General features: G+C 54.3%; 2 protein-coding genes across 2 annotated transcripts; both read right to left on the minus strand.

The window, feature by feature from the left end:
- Positions 1-1726: 1726 nt before the first annotated feature.
- Positions 1727-7121, minus strand: TPGS1 (tubulin polyglutamylase complex subunit 1). The gene is made up of 2 exons (XM_074302155.1): positions 5636-7121; positions 1727-2897 (listed from the first exon to the last, which is right to left on the minus strand). The coding sequence occupies exons 1-2, from the start codon at positions 6067-6069 to the stop codon at positions 2369-2371; spliced, it is 963 nt and encodes a 320-aa protein (XP_074158256.1). The 5' UTR covers positions 6070-7121; the 3' UTR covers positions 1727-2368.
- A 1264-nt stretch (positions 7122-8385) lies between these two features.
- MADCAM1 (mucosal vascular addressin cell adhesion molecule 1) lies at positions 8386-12325 on the minus strand. The gene is made up of 5 exons (XM_074302022.1): positions 12113-12325; positions 10644-10922; positions 9744-10070; positions 8952-9404; positions 8386-8843 (listed from the first exon to the last, which is right to left on the minus strand). Exons 1-5 carry the CDS (start codon positions 12195-12197, stop codon positions 8701-8703), a joined length of 1287 nt encoding a protein of 428 aa, XP_074158123.1. The 5' UTR covers positions 12198-12325; the 3' UTR covers positions 8386-8700.
- Positions 12326-17672: the final 5347 nt, after the last annotated feature.

Below are 17672 nucleotides of genomic sequence, written 5' to 3' on the forward strand. Positions count from 1 at the left end.
AAGATAAAAATTTGTTCCCCCTTATGTTTTGTTCAGTTGTGTCTGACTCTTTGTGACCCCTTTTGGGTTTGTCTTAGCAAGGATACTGGAGAGGCTTGCCATTTCCTTCTGTAGTTCATTTTATAGATAAGGCAAAAAGAATGGCATGAATTGCCCAGGTTCCTATAGCTGGTAAGTGTCTGAGGTAGTCGGAAGAAGTACTTCCTGACTGCAGGTTCAGCTATGGCACTCCCTAGCAGTCTTTTCTTGTATGTTTAAGAGGACTTTTACTTTTTGCTATTGGCTCTGTTCTTGAACTATTAGGAGGGTCCTTCTTGTTCCTGTCTCTTAATCCCAAAGGGACAGTCACAGGGACCCAGCCCAAGGCCAGGTGTTCCAACCTGAATCCAACAGTCCTTGTCTTTGAGTTCCGAGTCATATAGCTTGAAGGGAAAAAAATGCTCTTCACCAGCAAACATGAAAGCTGGAGTCTTTCTCTGTACTACATCCCACCAACATGGCCTGGATTAACCTCAGAAAACTACCTTTCATGCTTTGTGTAGAGGGGAGGATTATGGCTGCACATGGTACCTGCCTGTCTGTACCATAGGCTGACAGGTTGGTTAGCTTTGAGAGGCTGTTCTGCATTACATTTTTTTATTCTTTGTTGCGAGGGTCAGCTTATTGAGGGTGGGGATGAAGGCAGGGAAGTGTATTTGGAAAAGGGAATGATATAAGTACCATATCTATCAATAAATACCAATAAAGCTGAAAACCGGATTGTGAAAACCGATGTCCCTTATTTTAAGAGTAGCTTGCTGTTTAAGTCTGACCCCAGACTGGGCTGGTTGTGGCTATCAGTGAGCCCCATTTGGATGTTTTTGAGGTTTTTTGGGGGCCTGGCTCAAGCTTTCCCTACACAGCAAGTTGTTGGTTTATCAGATGGAAATAGGAATGGGAATGGACGAGAAGCTGGTCACATCTCTGATTCTGGGTCCTCAGCTCCCTCGGACTGTAGAGCTGTAAGGGCTGATGGAGAGTTTTGTTATGATGGCTAGGGCAGAACTAAGTACGTGCTCCCATTGGGGAAGAGATGGAATACTGCAAAGAGAGTCGGCATTCTTCATGGAGTAAGGTTCCTGGAGGCGGGAGGAGACGAGTTCTTCGGAGACAGGAGGAATGTAGGAGGGAATGGGGAACAAGGAAGCAGAGTGATGAGGGAGCTCCCAGCCGGGGGGGGGGGGGGGGGGGGGGGGGGGGAAAGAGAGAGGTCATCTCAGAGTGCCTCCAGGTGAATATGGGCAGTGTGGGACACCTGGCTCCTGGTGGCCTGGAGGCCGAGGGCCCAGCAAAGGTCAAACTGTTATACTGTTACCATTTCATGGCTTTTTCTGGGAGCTCAGGGATCATGAGGGGTTAGGGCTGGTGGACCCCTGACTTTCCGGCCCCACTTGCTCTCCCAGGTTTCTGAGGAGAGAGTTGAGAAAGGCTAGTGGTCTGGACCCCCTCTCAGCCAGCACAAAGCATTAGTTAAGGTCACCTTGTGTAGGGGGCTCAAGTCAGCATTTCTCACCTAAGATCAGAAGATGGAGTTCAAGATATTACAGGCTTGATAAAAGGCCCTGCCTGGGCCTGAGCGATGTCTGCTTAAGGAAGATGGGGACAGGATGCTTCTGTTCCAACCTCCTGACATTGAAGGTGGACAGGAAAAACTGCCTTGACTCATCCACAGAGACAGTCGTGGACAGAGGTTACAAAGAATTTATTACTTTGAGTGAAGATGGAAGCGTGGAACAAATGGGAGCCCCAGCCCAAGGAGCAGAGAGGAGGCAGGGGAAAGCCCCAGGTGGACAGCTGGGGAAAATCAGGCCTCAGTGCTGAGCTGTATGGAGTGATGGGCAGATTGGGGAGTTCTATTTCCCAATTTCAACCCAGAAAGTAACCTCAGGACCTGACCCTTCTTCCCTATGGCAAACTACCTGGACTCTGCTTCTCTCCTGGGGGAGAGGCTTTTCGGGGATGGAATGGAAAACTAGAGAGGGTGCTATCTCCCCAAAGGCAGTCTCCAAGGAGAAGTGAGGCTGAGAAAGAGTTGATCTTGAGTCTGTCAGGTTCCTGGCATTCCCAGTATGCCATGGCACTTTCTTTTGGGAGAACCTGAGCAATCTGAGCTGCCAGCAGCCCAGGCCCTGCCCCTTCCTCCTAGGAATTCCCAAGCCAGCCAGAGGGCCTTTCCCAGCAAGGGGTCAGGGAAAGGAATGAGGTATCTGAGGACAGAGTGGAGGCAGGAGCCAAGAGGAAGGATGGGGTAGCCTTGCCCATTGATGCCCACTGTCCCAACCCTTATCTTGGGCCAGGTTGATCCCTAAAAGGTTTGGCAGCTTTGGGGTTAGCCCACAGGCCTAACCTTGGCAATAAACAGGGTAGCAGCTTTCTCTAGGAACTCGTCCCTCAGCATGGACGAGTTAGGCTTGCGGGCCAGCAGGGCCCGGTCCATGGCCAGGGCGAGGCAGTCGGGGCCCAGCTGAGAGCCGGCCTCGAGGTATCGGCTGGGAGCTTCAAAGTCCCCTGCCAACAGGGCCCCCTCCAGGGTGTCTAGCACTGCCTGGCACACTCGGCGGTCAGCCTGTCCTGAGTCATCCAGGACCTCGTAGAGAGCATCTGCCCGGGACACGAACTCCAGAAGCACAAAGCAGGTGAGCATGCCATAGCGGAAGATGTCGAAGGGGACAGCCTCGTGGTCCCGGCACTGGATCTTCCGCAGGAGGGGAGACACGATCTCCTCGGGGGCCTCCCCGTCTCTGCAGATGCGCTTCAGCAGCTCGCTGTAGGTGCGCCCATCGAGACCCGGCCTCTTCTTCCGGCCGCTGGCACTCAGGCACTCGTAGGCCACGCTGACGTTGTTGTTGAAGGCCGTCCTGTGGGGAAGAACCACGTGTGACTCTTGCCCTCCTGCCTCCCCCTGTGCCAGAGCCCCCTGGACTCTGCGTCTGGTTCAGAACCTCCACTCTTCCTCCTGGGAGCTGCTGTAGACCAGCCCAGCCACCCGTGTCCCCTCAGTGTGCCCTACCCTTCCTCAGCACTCAGGAGAGCTCTGGAGTTCCTCCTGTGCCAGCCAATCAGTTGTTTTGTTTTTTTGAATGTCACATTCTTGCATGTCTTCTGTGCCCTTCAGGCTGAGAGCACCTCCAGTCCAAGACTGGGTCCTACCTTAATCCAGGGGCTGCCCGGGGGTCCTGAGGTCTGCTCAGATTGCAGGGCCTCTAGCCAGCCTCCAACCGACTGAAGGCTCACAATCCCCCAGACTCTGTTTTTGCCCCCAGGGGATTCCTCTCCTCATATGCTCTTCCACAGTTTGGCTAGGTCGCCCCAACTTGGGAAAGCAAACTAGGGCTGGTGGCAGCCAGGGGAGGTGGGGCCCTGTGCACCTCTATTTGCTCCCCACATCCACCCCTGCCATCTTCCCATGTCTCCCTCCCAGAGTTCTTTTGGACCAAAAAAGGGCTGAGGATTCCCTGCCCCGGCATTTTCTTTGCTCACAAAGAGCCTGAAGGTGAGGGCAAATCACGAGATTGGTGGGAGGAGGTAGAAAAAAGATGCAATCACAGAGTATGCAATTAGAAGAGATCTCTAAATAACAGTGATTCCTCTCTTTTTTTAGCCTCAAAAATACTTCTATTTAAAACCTTATTTTCACTGCTATTTTCCCCCATTCTCAGCAGTCTCCTCCCATTCACCATCCCTTCCCAGCCCATGCCTGACTGGTAAGTCTATATTTAGTTATCAGCTCTTCCCTGCGCAGTCCCGCCTCTCCTCAAACATCCCCAGAACTGAACTGCTCAGGAGACCACGGATTTACCGCTAGAAGGATGGGGGAGCTGGACTCACCAGGTACTTAAGTGACAGCGGGATTTGAACCCCCAGCCTTTGAGTCCAGACTGGCTGCGTTTCCCTCTTACCTAAACCTCCCCATCCCCCAGCGTCCTTTCAGTGACGCGGATTCCAAAGCCTGGAGGGGTCTGTGCCTCTGCCTTCTCCCAAAGCGCCATCAGGCATCCCTGACATCCCTTCCTCTGCTTGGGGGCCGCTAGTTTAGCTCCACCCCCCCCCTTTACTTGGACCACTTCAACAGCCCCAGGCTCGCCCCTCTTCAACCCCAAGGCAGCTGCCTTCTAGTATGAGTGCTAAGGCTCCCTACTGCCCGGAGAACAAAACCTAAGCCCCAGCCCAGCATTCCAAGCTCTCCGGCCCAGCTCTAACGGTGCCCGCACCGCGTTCCCGGTACCGGCCTGGGACTTTGCCCTGGCTGTGTGTCATACACTGAAGCGCTTTGTCCCTCCCTTCCTAATGTTGGACCGCCCGCTTGGTGCCTCCCCCAAGGCAGATGTCCACGCCTGGAAGGGACCTTAGTTCAAAGGCCGGAGGCCCAGAAAGGGAGCGGGTTTGCTCAAGATCACACAGCATGTCAGGGGCAGCAGAGCCTGGAACTCAGCTCTGGGCCTTCTTCCGCTGCCCGACACCCCCTTGTGCGCACTCAGGTGTGTCCTGGGGGGTGCCTGAGGAAATGCCCTCCTCCCCCCCCTTCTAGTCAGGGTGAGGCAGGGAGGGAAGACCCTCAGGCCAGCACAGTGGGGGGTGGGGGGGTGGGGAGGGGCCGGCGGGAGAACCCATCCCCTAGGACCCGGGCTGGGCTGCTCCTCCCTCCTGAGCAAAGCCTAGTGCTGGATGGGAGGCTGCTCCAGAACACAAAACATGCTGATTAGGCCGTAAAGGGGCAATAATAAAAACTGGGCTTTCCTCCTGGTTTAAGAGCAACTATTAAAAAAAAGGTTCTCAGAGGCCTGGTACTCAGTGTAGTCTGGAGAAGCGCCCTGACCCGGCCCCGCCCCAAAGTCTTTGGCCGGAATCAGAACAGCGAGACCAGGAGGGAGCTCGGAGCGGCCGTCTCCAGCTGCGGCACCCCCTGCTGGTGACTCGGCAGAAGTGACTCAAATCCTCCAGGCCCAAGTCTGCAAACTCCGCAAGGCCGGGGGACGGCCCTAGAGACCCAGCTTCGAGTCCATGGTTTTACAGATGGAGAAAAACTAAAGGAGATGGGGGTAGGAGAGACCTACCTGAGGCACTGAATGGAAAGTTACTCGTATTAATCGGGGACAAGGCAAATCTAATTATCCCTATTAAATATTGGAGAAAACGGAGGGGAAATCATCCCTTGGGCTAGAACCTGGCTGTTCCGCCCAGGGTTCCCTTCCCCCACTTCCATACTTAGTCCCACCTCTTTTTCCTGGGGCCCTTCTGTAACATGAGACCCTCGCTGGAAGGCCCACGCACAACGAAAGGCTTAGACTAAAATGGGCTAACAAGGTGCCTCCCGGTTTTGAAATCCTTGGTTCTAGGTTCTAAGTTTAGTCTGGGAGTCTTAAGGTGGATCGCCACGCCTCGGCAGAAGACTACAAGGCCCAACATGCAGTGCGCCGCCCACACCCGAATGAGGGTGGTGGTTAAGGAGTGTGTACATGTCTATGTCAGAGACTACGATTCCCAGCATGCCCCGTGGCGCACGAAGGACGCTGGGACTTGTAGTTTACGAAGGATGCGGCCCAGCTGTCTGGTGGGTCCGTAGGTCGGCTGGCCCGCCCGACCCGGCCCCCCGCACCTCTGGGAGTGGTGAGCCAGGCGTAGGTGCCACAAGGCGCGGCCGATGCGCTGCTGCTGCAGGAGAAGCAGGCCCGGAGGCTCCCCGGCGCCGCCGTTGGCGGGCGAGCGCAGGCCCAGGTTGTCGAAGTAGTGCGCCAGGAAAGGGAGCGGCTCATCGGGTCGCGCTTCCAGCACCTTGAGCAGCGCCGCGCGAAGCATAGCCGTCACCCCGGCCTGCCGCAGGAACTCCTCCTCGCTTTCGGTAGCCAGGCCCCGTGCCGGGCTCGCCCGCCGAGCCTCCGAAGTCCCGGCCACCGGCGCCGTGGGCCGCCGCTTCTCCGCCATCTTCCCTGCGGGCCGCCCAGGACCGGAAGTACCACCATCTTGGCACGGGGCGGTGCAGGAAACGGTGGTCCAGCCATGTTGGCTGCTGGCAGCATCATCGTCGCCCATGCTTTAGGTCTAAAGGAGGTTTCAAAGAGCTTGGATATTAACGGAGATACTGCCTTTTATTTAAACCCTCTCCAGTGAGGCGGGCTCTGGGACCTGGCCCCAAGGATGACCTGTGCCAGACGCTGGCCTACAGGCTCGTCGGGGAAAGCTGTTCCTGTTATGACGCTTTCGCCACTCCATCTTGAATGTGGGCAAAAGGCCCGCCCCTTAGCAACGACTGCTCCTGGTTGCCAGGGACGCGTGCTACTTGCGCCTCCTACTTCTGACGCCTCCCCGGAGCGTTTGTGTTTGTGTTTATTTTATTATTACTTTTAAAAAATTGTTCAGCTTCCTCCCCTTGCCCGAGGCTAGTCACTGCCCGGAGCTGAAAGGCTGGATGCAGCAGCCCGCTCCGAGGGGCAGACCGGAGTTCTGTTCTCTGAGCGCCTCCATTTCGGGGGCCTCAGCTGTGACTGGCAGCAGACCCTCCCTGAGGGAGCCCCCGTATCCGCGAAGCCCCCCGTTTGTCTCCCCTCCCTTTTGTGGCGAATCTCCTTGGAAACCTCCGCAGCCCAGACGCCTGCGCCTTCCCGCTCCTTCTCTCAGCTCTTTACATGGGATTCGTTTGACAAAACTCCTCAGGAGTAACCCTCGGTCCTTCAGTGTGACCTCCTCATTTGGGGGTAATGGCCTTCCGGCGAGCCCGTGCCCACGGGCGAGGCCGCGTCTCCCGGGATCTTGTAGGACTGAGCGCAGAGAGCAGTGCGCGCCCTCTGCGGCGGAGCCCGGGCCGCCCAGGGCCGTCGGGATACACGGCGCCACCTTGCGGGCCAAATGACCGGATGCGGTCACCGCTTTGGGCCCCCGGTGGGAGACGGGGAGATGTCCTTGCTGGGATGGGGGCGCGCGGGCGGAGGGCCGCGCAGAAGTCCAGACTTCTGGGAGCACTGAGCTATTCTATTTATTCTTCAGTTTTAATTCTTTATCTTAAAGCCCGGCAGGCTGGAGGTGGGGACTGGGGAACGTGGGGAACGGAAAGATAAAAGGAATCAATAAAGGCTGGTTGAAGAAGGGCCCCCACTCATGAGAAAACCTTCCTTTCCTGGGGCGCTAGAAGCTTCCCCAGCTTGCCACGCTTGTGGTAGCCTCTGACGCTGCGTTTCTATCCCAGATAGCGCCCTGACCTTCCTCCAGGGCCGCTTCGTGGGCTCGGGTAAGGGGAGGGAGCGCTGCTGCATCCCGAAGTCTCACGGTCCGGCCCGGCCTCGGTCCCGGCCCGCAGCCCCGGCTCTGCCCGCGGGAATCCCGCCGCTCCCCCTTTTCCTAACCTCAGTCTCCATCAGGGCCCCGCTTTCCAACGCGTTCAGCGAGCGGGAGCCCTCTGAGAGGCCCGCCACGGGTCCTTCTCCTTAGCCTCCCCCTCCACCCGCGGTCACACTTCGGCCCTTTTTGGCTCCTCCGCGGATCCTGGTCCTGGCTGAATCCCTTCTCAGCCTCCCCAGCTCCGCCTCTCCGAGCCCCTTCCCCCAGAGCAGATGGGATCACGTGGCTGCCTCCTTCAGGGGCTCTGCCCGGCCCCCCAGAAGGGCTCTGGCAGCTTTCTGCAGGAGGGATTAAAACGGGGAGAGATTTGTGGAAGTTCCCTTCCAAGTGCTGTTGGGACCCAGTGGGAGACCCCCCCAGTTAGTCTGTATTTAGCCCCCCTTGTGCTTCCAGCCCCCCCAGTGGGACACTCTGCTGGGCAGGGACTAGGGGTCAGCCCTGGCGCTTAGGATTGGGCCAGCCAGGCTGGTTGAATTCCTGTCCGGGACGGTGGGATCTGGAGCTGGAAGGGCCTTCAGAGGCCATCGGTTTAATCCTCTTGTTACAGATGAGGAAACTGAGGCTCAGGGGAAGAAGGAAGGGATTTGTTAGGGGCCTGCGGTGTGCCACGCATTATGCTGAGCACTTTGCAGACATCTGACCCTCACGGTAAAGGTCTGAGGCTACTGTAATCCCTACTTCACAGGTGAGGAGGCCGAGGCAGACAAGGCGAAGCGCGGTCAGGACCACACAGCGGGGAGGTGTCTGAGGCTCAGGCCTCTATCCCGTTATTGATTGCACCACTGAGGGCTGATTGCCAGAAACGGTATTGGAACCCAGGTTCTTTATTCCTGGGACCGGATTTGAACTCGGGTCCTCCTGACTCCAGGGCCGGTGCTCTCTCCCTTCACCACCTGGCTGCCCCCAGGTATTGAGTGGGGAGCTGAGTGATCTCTCAGGTGTTCTACTTCCAGCTCCAGCATTCTGTGCGCCAAAGGCCCTCCCCTCCACCCGTCACTCAGCAGAAGCAGCGGCTCCACAGACAGATGAGCTCTTTATTAGTCAGGTTCTTGGGGTGACCATCCCCTCCAAGAGAAGAGCCAGCTGGTGAGGGGCTGTTGTGGGGAGCAGGCCTCCCCAACCTGTCCTTGCCCAACTGTGAGGAAACCCCCCGTCCGTGGAGTCACCAGCTTCCAGGGCCCTCTGGCCCTTCCCCTTTGTCCAGTGGCCGGCCCTGGGGGCTCGCCCCATTTACAGCGGCCCATGCAGGGACCGGGGCCCGCTCTCCAGCCTTGGAGCCGGTATGACGGAGGCCGTACGTGTGACCAGGCAGAGGCAGAGCGCGTGTGTTCAGGGCTGGGCGGCGTTTGGGGCGTCCTGGGCCCTGAGCCACCTCCACAGGCGGTATGCCACAAAGGCCACAAGGATCAGGCCCAGCATGCAGCCGCCTGTCCAGAGGGACGCTGAGCTGTTCCCGCTGTCCATCTCGGGCACTGCGGAAGGAGAGGGGGTTCCGTGAGGGAGAGGCCCCCAGCCTCTCCCGGCTCAACTTCCCCTCCCAACCCCCGGGGCCCTGCCAGGTCCCCCCTTCAGTGACTCACAGAGGTCCTTGTCTAGGTAACAACTAGTCTTTTGGCGCCCGGGATCCACTTGGCATTGGTACATCCCCCAGTTCAGGGGCCCTGGATGCAGGATTAGGGTGGCCTGGGCCCCAGCCTCCTGTCCCTGGTAGTCTGCCAGCCTTCCAGGGGCCCGAATCCAGTGCACAGACGTCCCAGGTTCACATGCCTGGCATGTCAGCTCCAAGGCCCCCCCACTGGCCCCAGGCATCGGGGACAGGAATATTTTGGGGAGGCAAGGAACCCCAGAGCTGGGGTTTGAAGTGAGGGGCAGTGAAGACCCAGGGCCCCGAGTCAGGGAGGAAGCTGTGGGGCCAGGGGGGCCAGAGCTATAACCTTTTACCGTAGAGGCAACTGAGGAGGGCAGAGCCGGCCCCACGGTGGTGGTTGTCGGCAGAAGGGTGCTGGGTGCTGGGGATGTCATCCTGGAAACAACTGGGGAAGGAAAACAGGGGTCGGGGAGGCTTTAGGTTAGGAGGCTCCTCTCAGCATCCCTCCCCCAGGCCTGATGAGTGGCTACTTCCTCCCCAGCCCCCCACCAAGAGAAATGGGACATGGGTCTCCTTGAGGGAAGGAAGAGAGGAAGGAAGGAGACATTGTTCCACCCTAAGGGTCTCAGATCAGGGCAGACAAATATTGTTAGAAGTGGAAACTCAGGAGTGTCCAGAACCGGGGGGGAATGTCAGGGGTGGACATTTAGGGAGCAAGACAAAGCAACCCGGGTGGGCCCTTTGGAGGAGGTGCTGCAGCCCGAGGGCCCGGTCTGGCACTCACCAGCTATGGCCCGGCTGTGGTTGAAAGCCTGATGCCCCAGATTCAGCTCTACGAGGCAGCGGAACTCAGGTCCGAGGGTCACCAGCTCTGCGGGCAGGGCCCAGCGTTTTGTGACCCAGAAGACTTCCAGCTCCTCCCCAGTCTCCGCTTCCTGCTCAGGCCCCAGATCCTCATCCAGGACCTGCAGTCCCTCCAGCTTCTCATCGCCCCGATACCAAGTGAAGCTCAGTTTGTCGTGAGGGGAGACCTCTCGGGCCGAGCAGACCAGGGTGGCCCCTTGCCCAGGGGCCAGGGTGCTCGGGAACACTTCCACTTTGTCGGGGAAGGCTGAAAGAGCCGGACGTGAGGTTAATGAGGGCCGGGACTGGGGGTCTCTGTCTCCCGCCACTCATTTTGGGGGGCTGTGTATAGGCCCTTGGGGATAAGGGACTTGTCAGGGTCCCAAGTACTGAGGTCAGATTTGAGCTCTCTGTGCTCTGTGGTTATCTAGCTGCCCAGCTCACTCGCCTTAATCCCTATTTTTCTGTTTCTCTTTGACTTCTTTTCCTCAACCTTTGCCTGTCTCATAAAACATGGAACACCAGAGCTGGAAGGGCCAAAATAAATCAACCAGCCTTAACCGCCTCATTTTACAGATTTGGAAACTGAGGCCCATAACAAGGAAGGGGCCCAGCCCAGCTCTGCCCGCCCCCAGTGGCTGGGATCTGGGCTGGCTCTCTTGTCTCTCTGCCTGGCTCGTTAGCAATAAAACAGCATTTCCTCATTTCTTCCCTGGTCTTCCCAACAGCCTGAGGTCCGAGGCCCCATCACTCTTCCCATTTTACAGAGGGGAAAACTAAGGCTCAGAAAGGAGGCGGCCGGCTAACTGGGACCGGTCTCTCTCGCCAAGGCCGGGCTTACCGTACACCAGCAGCTCCACCGTGTCCTGGTAGGTGGTGTCCTGGCAGGTGCTGATGCACACCTTCCATCCCGCCATGGAGAGCGTGGCCTCGGGGATGGTCAGAACGCTGAGACCCGGCACCGAGGAGACGTGGCCCAGGCTGGTGTCCAGCCCCTTCCACTGCACGGTCGCCTCCTTGGAGCAGGTCAGAGAGCAGTTCAGCTTGATGGAGCCTCCAGCCCGGACCATCGGCCACGCGGGCGTGATCCGCAAGGAGTTCTTGCCTTCCCTCGGCGCTCCTGGGGAGAGCAGGGAGGAGGGGGCCTTGGGGGCGGGAGGCTGAGATTCTCATAGCTGCCCCTGGGCCCTCTCACACACAGCACACATGTACACACACATGTACGCACATCTCACACGTCACATATGCCCCTTTCAGGGACATCGGGGCACAGTGGGCGCTCACTAGCCATGGGACCTTTCAGAAATCCCTTCTCATTAAGCCTCAGTTTCTTCAGCCATCACTCGAGGGGCTTGGAGGAGCAGCCGTGGAGGAGCACTGGCGATGCTGCGATTGGGCTGGTTAAATGCTCTTGAGGTCCCCCAGAAGCTGCTCCTCCATCCCTGTCACTCCCACCGTCACTGGTGAGATCAGAGACCCTGGGCTGTGCCCCGGCGCCCCAGACACAAGGTACATTCAAAGAGCCTTAGAAGGTGGGATGTCAGAGCTGAAAAGGTCGCTTGAAGAGGGAAGACGGGGCTGGGCGGAGCGGGAGCCTCGTCTGAGTGTGGGGGAGACCGAGGGGATGGACGGATGGGAGAGGAGTGACCCGGAGCTCCCAATACAAGGGGACGGTTCCTGGCTTCTGAGAGGTTACCTTTGGAGGGGGAGAACCCAGAAGGCAGCGGCTTCCGGGGAAGAAGAGCTCTTCCTGGGAAAGTCTGAAAAAGTAATGTAGCTAACGGGTGTGGTGAGAAGAGCCTGTGGACCAGAGGGGTGAGTGTGTCTGTGTCTGTGTGTGAGTGTGAGTGTGTGAGTCTGTGTGTGTGGGGTATTTATGTGAATATACACGGGGGGGGGGGGAGGGCCTCCCAGGGGCAGCCCACGTTCTGCTCGGGGTCAGCCACGGTGGCCACGTTTGTACTTGGTACCGATCGAATATCCAAGTCCCCATTTTTCAGGTGAGAACCTGAGACCCAGAGAGGGGGTGTGATTTAGGACCAGAGGCTCAAGAACTAGAGGGGGACTCAGAGATCATTCTAGTTCAATGCCTGCTTTTTCCAGATGAAGAAACCCAGAAGGGGAGAGAGTATGTAACTGGCTCCGGGTCAGTAAGTAGAGAGCTGAGATTTGAACCTGGCTCCTCCCCAGCTCCTCTCCTCCTCACGGCCCTTCTCCACAAGGTCAGTCAGAGACGAAGCCTGGGAGACACCATGACCCTCAGTCTTCCTGGGAGGGCCTGTTGGATGGGTCAGGGGACAAGGAACTTACCCCAGCTGCTCTGGCCTTGGAGAAGGAGGAGGAGGAGGAGAAGGGCTGGCGGGGTGAGGGGGGCAGGGAGGGCTGCTTCATTCATCGCTCTCCCTCAGAGGCCGGCACCTCACAGCAGCTGGGGCTCCTTTTTCCTTTCTCTTTCCGAGCCCCTCCTGGAGACCCCTCTTAAGTAGAGTCAGGCTGACCCCGCCTCCTCCTCCTTCATTAGACCCTGGAGGATTTCCAGAGGGGATTTCTCTCTGCCCAAGATGGGACTCTCCAGTGTCCAGATGGGTTGCGGAGGGGGAGCTGAAGCAGCGCCAAGTTAAGGAGGGGACTAATGAGAACTCCTGCCCTGGAGTAGCCCATCTAAGCATGGGGTGTTGGGGGAAGAGTTAGATAGATTGATTCCTCTCCAGAGGCGAGCATCCTTTGGGAGCCCGAGGGAGGGAAACCTGGTTCCTGAGACCAACCAGAGCTGGCTTCAGACACGTCCTAGAGCCCCCTCATGGTGGGTGGGGGTGCCTTTCCGGAGGCCCCCCCAGAGCTATCCACTCTGTGCCCACACAGGGCTGCTACAGGGTCAGGGCTACAGGTAAGAGGGTCGTAGGGGACTCCTTCCCAGAGCGGCCACCCAGAGGCTTCCCCAAAGGTCCTTCCTCCCCCGCCCTTCATCATGGAGGAACAGTGGGAAATCTTGGCTTCTGTGGTGCCGCTTGGATGCTCACTACCTGTGCGCCCTAGCAAGCTACTTCCTTCCAGAGGTCCTCCTTTTCTCATCTGTTAAATGAAGTGTTAAAGTCGCCCTCTCTGAGGCTGCTGATCCTGTGATGGGGGAGATGGTGCAGTTTTGGGGGTCCCCAGCAGGTCAGATTCCCAGAAGTTAGTCACACAGGCTGAAGGATTCTGGGAATTTGACCTGCTGAAGACACCCCAGCTTCTCTTCCCCTTACTGGAAGTTTTCAGGGACCATGAGAGAAGCCAAGTTTGGAAAAGGTGATAAGACCGAGGGTCACCGATAATCTGCTCACGTCAAGGCTTTTCAGCTGGTGTCTGGAATTCCCCGTCTGTCTCCCAGGAGCCTGGAGATGGTTTTAGGCCCAGCCTCCCCCTTTACCTTCTAAGCCGGGCTCCAGAAATTGCTTCTTCCTGCTCAGGGGACTTCAGATAAAGCTCTGCTCCCTCCTCCCCACTTGGTCCTTATTTGGCATCCTTCCCCAGCCTTAGGAGCCTTATCTCATCTCCAGCCCCCATGCGACAACGAGGTCACACACTCTGGTGGACACGCTTCTGGGATACAGTGTCACTGCCCAGGCCCCGGAGGCAGCCGCAGGACTTGCTGGGTCACTTGGGGCAAGGCTCTCTCCTGCTCTGGGCTTCAGTTTCCCCTTCTGTAAAAGGAAGGCTGTGTCCTACCTAGGGTCCCTCTCCATTCTGACGTCTACAATCCTAGAGCTCAAGCACCAGAAAGAGCTTTAGAAATCATTTAATTCAACCCCCTCATTTCAAAGTCCAGGAAAAATGGCAGCCCTTAAAACTACTACCATGGAAGGCTACATTAACAGGGTGTGCAGAATAAAAGAAGTGATGTTCTCTGCCCTAGTCAGATGACAAAGAGGAAGAAGGAAGGGAAAGGAAGCATATATAGGGTCCCTACCATGTGCTAGGCGCAGGGCTAAGGGCTTTTTACAAATGTTATCTCATCTGATCCTCCAAGCAAGCTTGGAGATGTGTGCTGTTATGATCTCCATTTTACAGATGAAGGCAAACTTAAAGTTAAACATCTTGCTCAAAAGTCACACAGCACTCTATCTGCTGTGCCACCTAACCACTTTGAAAGAATGATTGCATTTGGTTGTGGGTGCTGTGTTTCAGGAATGATGCTTTACCTCTGTCTGCCTCAGTTTTCTCATCTGTAAAATGGGGGTCATGGGGCACCTGCCTTCTAGAGTGATTGTCATGAGCGTCAGATGTTATATTTGCAAATCACTTTGTAAACGTTAAATCACTCCTTAATGCTAGCTATTATTATAGAATGATAGCTACATCTGTATTTGCATATATCTATATATTTATTTGTATATATCTATATATTATTTATAAATTTATCTATTTATATTTATACATATTTATATCTATATAGAGTGTATATAAAGAATGTAAACTTCTTGGGAGGCAAGAACTGTTTAGATTTTCTCTGAGTCACCAGCACAATACCTGCAAGAGAGCCGGACTTAGTGGGCATTTAATTAATCTGTTGACTCTGAGGCCTCTTTCAGGTCTGAGATCATGGGAAAGGACAGGCTCAGACTCATTCAGAGAGTAAATAGCTGAGCTTCAAACCCAGGCCTTCCTTAACTTTCCAAGCCCCCATTCTCACTATTTCCCTTCCCCATCTGTTCCCTTCCTGTAGCTCTGAAGTTCCCGCTCTGAGTTCTATCAGCATGGCTGGAGATGGGCAGCTTTCCTCAGCTGTCCAATGGGTTTTTTTTTTCCATTTTCCTGTATCCCCCTCAAGCCACCTCATTCTTCTTTTCCCTTAATCCTCCCTGAGTCCTTTTCAGTTCCAGTAAAGGCTAAACAGGAAGCCAAACAGAAGATGAAGGTCAGAAGAAAAGACCCTAGGGGTAATGATGAATAGGCAAAGCCCTGGGCACATCCCAGCAGAGCAAGCTGAGGGGCTGGGGCCTTTCTCCGGGAAGCTGGATCCTTAACCCCAAACCTCTCTGTTTATTTTTCTTCTAACACACCCATCTTATCTCTGGCTCGGAGGCGAAGACTGAGGGTGGTGATTAATGGGTTACTTCCCTCTTGCATTTCCTAAGTCAGATCTGAATTTCCACTTCCAAGATTCTGGCAACCAACCCCCCCCCCTCCAAGAGACCCTAAGAACTTGGGGCACTGCCGAGTCTGCCATCGAAAAACTCCAAAATAGGATCGTGTCTTACTAAAAGCAGTAAGATGGGTAGCCAAGAAGGTGAAGAGCCTTCTAGATTGGAAGATTTCAGACTAGGCAAGGGGAAGGGCCTGAAGTCACGAAGGGGATCTGGGGTGGGGATGGCAGAAGTGAAAGCTGAAAGAGTCCTGGCCAGCAAGTGGGGAGACATCTCCTTGGACGAACTATTTCTCTGGGCCTCAACTGGCCTTTAGGGTCTCTGCCAGCTCTGACATTCTGGATTTTTTGATTCCCAGGCTGAAGTCCTTTACCATCCCATACTACCTCACAGGATCATGGCATTTAAAACTCCAAGGAGCTTTATAGCCCATCAAGTCCAATCCTTCATTTTAGAATTGAGGAAAGAGGGAGAGAGGGAAGTAACTCTGCCACAATCACACAGGTGATAAAGTAGCTCACTCAGATGCCCACCCATATCCTCCACTCCAAGTAAGGGCTCTTTCCACCCTGCTCCATTGCCATTGTTCCTGGGGGAAGGGACTGGAAGGAGCACTTTTTCGTACTTTGAGAGACAAGAGTAATGGCTTGTGATTGGCCAATAGAGCACAACAATGGTGGAGCCTCTGAGAATGGAACCAAGTCCACTTGCCTGACCCAACTCCAAGCTTTACTAGATCTGGACCAGGTTTACTGCTTATCCCCTTTGTCTCTCATGCTCACAGTCAGCCCCTCTGGAGCAATGGGTCCAGCGGCTAGCCTGAGCAGGCTCTTCCCATACAGATGGCTAAGTTCATGGAGGTGGAGACAGAAGTTTCTCCTTTTGGCCCTATATCCTCTCACCTGTTTCCTGGCTTTATCCTGGCTCCTTACCCCTACCCAGGGGAGGAAGCCTGCTAAAAGAGCTGTAGGAATTCTATCCTCCCTAGAAAAGACTTCCTCTTATCAAACCAAACCCTCCTAATTTGGAGAGGAGAACAGAGGCTCATTGGAAAGACTCTGGCTTGGAAGATAAGTGAGGCTTTAGCTTTGAACTCTGGTTCTGCAATTGATACCTCCTCTCTTTATATTTTAGCTTCCTCTTTTGGGCAATTGGGATAATCCTTGCTCAGCCCTTCTTTCAGCCTCATTTTTCATTTTCAAAGGGGACCAGTGACATTATGGGATAAGGTCTTGTCTTGGGAATAAATTGGACTTAAGTGAATTGAATTAATTCTTTGGATTTAATTGGATAAATTGGATTTAAGACACCGAGTCCCACAAACCCCTGAGCCTCACTCTCTCTTTCAGAGTCACCCAAATCAGGACAACTGGCCCAGGATGCAGTGGGTGACCTTGGCATCCTGATGTTTGGCTAAGCTGAAAGCACTCTGCAGCACCTGCTTCAGCTGATTTCATGACTGCTGGAATAGACTGTTCACAGCTTCCCATTCTGATGGGGAAAACTTCATGTGCTTGGGACAGATAGATACCCCTCTAACTCACTGATGGTTTTGAGGCCTATTGGTTACCTTCAACTTGGCTCAACTGTCTGTTGAGATGATTTTACTGGGGTATGGCCACTGCACATGCTATAGCTTCTTGTGCCCAAGGTGACAGCTGGATAAAAGAGAGATACCAAAGGTAGATGAACAGTGCCATCTTAATAGGATTTTTTTTCCAAATATATATATATGCAAAGATGGCAGCTAGGTGGCGCAGTGGATAGAGCACCAGCCCTGAAGTCAGGAGGACCAGAGTTCGAATTTGACCTTAGACAAAACACTTCCTGGTTGTGTGACTCTGGGCAAGTCACTTACCCCCAACTGCCTCAGCAAAAAAACCAGAAACAAGTATATGCAAAGATAGTTTTCAGCCTTCACCTTTGCAAAACCTTGTTTTCCAAATTTTTTCCCCCTCTTTCCCTTCTTTCCTATGACAGCAAACAATCATGATATAGGTTAAACATGTGCAATTCTTCCAAATATTTCCATATTCATTATGTTGCACAAGAAAAATCAGATCAAAAGTGAAAAAAAAAAGAGAGAAAAAAAATAACAAGCAAACAACAAAAGGTGGAAAACTATGCTTTGATCCACATTCAGTCCCTATAGTTCTCTCTCTGGGTAGAGATAGCACTTTCTATCACAAATCTACTGAAATTACTTAAATCATCTCATGAAAAGATCATCACATAATCTTATTAGTGTTGTATACAAGTTTCTTCTGGTTCTACTCACTTCACTCAACATCAGTTCATGAAAGTCTTCCCAGGCTTTTCTGAAATCAGCCTGCATCTTTTCTTATAGAACAATAATATTCCATTACATTCATATATTGTACTTATTCGGCCATTCTCCAAGTGATGGGCTTCCCCTCAATTTCCAATTTCTTGCCATTACAAAAAGGGCTGCAGGAGCTTACATTGTAATGGGAGAAGATATCATATAAAAGAAATCTAAAAAGGGAGAAGAAAGAAATGAGTAGAAAAGTCTGGAGAATTAGGGGTTGAGCCAGGATAGAACAATAGCATGGAGATTTCATCAAATGGAGATTTTGGGGAGTAATTCCCCGGTAAGAGGAGAAATAAATGAATAAATGAAAGAATATTTTATTAAGGTCTTTCTATGTGCAAGCACTGTCTTAAACACTAGGGAAACAAATGTAAAAGCAAGACAGTTCCTGCCCTAAATAAATTTATATTTT

Source organism: Sminthopsis crassicaudata, chromosome 1 (assembly GCF_048593235.1).
Source record: "Sminthopsis crassicaudata isolate SCR6 chromosome 1, ASM4859323v1, whole genome shotgun sequence".
NCBI classification, from domain to species: domain Eukaryota; kingdom Metazoa; phylum Chordata; class Mammalia; order Dasyuromorphia; family Dasyuridae; genus Sminthopsis; species Sminthopsis crassicaudata.